Consider the following 2,607-nt stretch of genomic DNA (forward strand, 5'->3'; position numbering starts at 1 on the left):
GGGGAAAAGCAAAACAGGGAGGGCCCCCCGTCCCAAAAAAAAAAAAAAAAAAAAAAGTTTATGAGGACTAAATATCTGAGGAAATAGCTGCCTAGCACTAGGCCTGACACAGAGCAGGTGTGTCCTCTATGGGTTCACTTCACCTCCCCTTTCTGACTGTACTGCATTGTATTACATACCTGAATAGGTACACAGGAATCTATATAGATTTTATATTCCCACCACTCCCCTCTCAGTGGACTGAATTTGCCCAGGCACCTCTCGTCCTCCTCTCCTGGCATGCTGAATGGTAGCATTCAGGTGTTGGATGGTTGGACTGTCCTAACCTCAACCACTGTCAAGTGTCCTTTCCCTGGTGCTAGCCCGCCGCCTCTCCTGGTTCCCAGGCACCCCAGCCTGCGGTCCACGTGCAGGGGCAGGAGGCGCTGGCCGCCTCCATGCTGGCCGCAGCACCCCTGCAGGAACAGAAACAGATGCTGGGTGAATGACCCATGTGCTTGCAGAAGAGGGGGTCAGAGCTGCTACTGACCTGGACACCAGCGTCCCTTCTCTACTGGGATGCCACTGGGTTTTTCACGGAATACCTTCCCACAGGTGAATGTTAGTTCCCGCTCATCCAGACGATGCACTCAAACCTGGCTGGGAAGATTACGGGGATGCTGCTGGAGATTGACAACTCGGAGCTGCTGCACATGCTGGAGTCCCCCGAGTCTCTCCGCTCCAAGGTGAGCAGGTTCCCAGACCCCCACGGCTTCCGCTCACTCGGCTCAGGAGGACACGGGGTGGCCTTGGACACCCAGGGGCGGCAGAGAGAAGGGTCTGCTGCCCCTGTGACCTCCTCGTGCCTCGCCTGTGACCTGAGGGCTGCTGGCACGTGGGTATCTGGGAAAGCGGTCAGCACCAGGAGAGGCCACCGCTGGGCCTGGGCGCCAGGGAGGGGCGGAGGGGCTCTCCTCAGGTGTCACTGACCACCTGGAGCTTCTCACAGGTGGATGAAGCTGTGGCGGTCCTACAGGCTCATCATGCCAAGAAAGAAGCTGCCCAGAAGGTGGGCGCTGTTGCTGCTGCTACCTCTTAGACAAGGACAAACCGTATGTTTGGCTATTTCATTTCCTGCGATGGTTTTGATTTACAATCATCTTCCTAAAAAGGCAGAAGGAGGAGGGAACGGAGAGAGCCCTGCTTCTGTTACTGCTTATCTTGCCCACTTATCCTGTTACCTTTTTTTTTTTTTTTTTTAACATCTTTATTGGGGTATAATTGCTTTACAATGGTGTGTTAGTTTCTGATTTATAACAAAGTGAATCAGCTATACATATACATGTGCTCCCATGTGTCTTCCCTCTTGCGTCTCCCTCCCTCCCACTCTCCCCCTCCCACCCCTCCAGGCTGTCCCAATTACCTTTGTGCCTTATCTGTCATCTGAAGTTAGAGAAAGGAGGGGATAAGCTGTGAATTATAAAGGGCAAACAACAGTTTCCACTGTGGTTTTCTTCTGACACCAATCAATTCTACAATTCTCTGACAACAGTGGGGACCCACCATTTCAATTCAGTTCTGATACCACGGACCCCACAGGTTAAGGGCTCAGTCCCAAAAGACTGCCCCTACTTCAGACACCAGCCACAAATGGGGTCCCTAGGCTACCCACACTTATGCTCAGCCAACTACAAATTTGGGTTCCCATGAACTGCACCCCCCCAGGTTTGAAAATTTGCAAGAATAACTCACAGAACTCAGGAAAGAGGTATACTTATGATTATAGATTATTATAAAGGACACAACTCAGGAAGAGTCAAATGGAAGAGAATAATAGGGCCAGGTGTCAGAGGAAGGAGATGCGGAGCTTCTTTGCCCTCTCCAGGCACACCACCCTCCCAGCACAGCCATGTGTTCACCAGCCCAGAAGCTCCCCGAACAAACCGCATTTAGAATTTTTACATGTGGTTTCACTATCTAGGCATGATTGATTAAATCATTGGCCATTGGTGATTGAACACAATTTCCATCCCTTTTCCCCTCCCTGAAGGTCAGGGGTTGGAGCTGAAAAGTTCCAACCGTCTAATCATGTGGTTGGTTCCTCTGCTGAGCAGCCCCCATCTGGAAGCTATCTGGGGGCCTGTGATGGATAATTTTATATATCTACTAGACTATGTCATAAGGTGCCCAGATATCGGCTAAACGTCGTTTCTGAGTGTGTCTGGGAGGGTGTTTCTAGATGAGATTAGCAGTTGAATAAGTGGACCCAGTAATGCTATTGCCCTCTGTAAGGTGGGTGGGCCTCATCCAGTCCATGGAGGGCCTGAACAGAACAAAAGGTGGGGGAGAGGAGAATTAGCCCTTTCATCTGCCTAATGACTGAGCTGGGACATCTCAATTCATCTCTTCCTGCCCTTGAACTGGAATTTATACAATTGGCTCCCCTGGTTCTCATAATAAATCTCTCCATATGTATCTATATGATGTATATATATTTCTCCTATTGGTTTTATTTCTCTGAAGATTCCTAACTAATACAGGACCCCACTATGCGTCACCACCTTAGGGTAAACTCAGGTATGGTCAAAAGGGTTCATTATGAATTTTAAAAGGCCCTCCTAGGGCTTC

General features: G+C 49.9%; 1 protein-coding gene across 1 annotated transcript in view; it reads left to right on the plus strand.

Moving 5' to 3' along the window:
- The window catches only part of LOC112395507 (polyadenylate-binding protein 4), a 25,473-nt gene extending 24,371 nt beyond the window's left edge, over window positions 1–1,102 (plus strand). Inside the window, 3 exon segments of the mRNA XM_083287572.1 lie at window positions 387–480; window positions 595–725; window positions 989–1,102. Coding sequence (XP_083143698.1) covers window positions 387–480; window positions 595–725; window positions 989–1,078 — 315 coding nt within the window. The 3' untranslated portion in view covers window positions 1,079–1,102.
- Window positions 1,103–2,607: the final 1,505 nt, after the last annotated feature.

Source organism: Neophocaena asiaeorientalis, unplaced genomic scaffold (genome assembly GCF_003031525.2).
Source record: "Neophocaena asiaeorientalis asiaeorientalis breed wild unplaced genomic scaffold, Neophocaena_asiaeorientalis_V1.1 scaffold106, whole genome shotgun sequence".
NCBI lineage: Eukaryota > Metazoa > Chordata > Mammalia > Artiodactyla > Phocoenidae > Neophocaena > Neophocaena asiaeorientalis.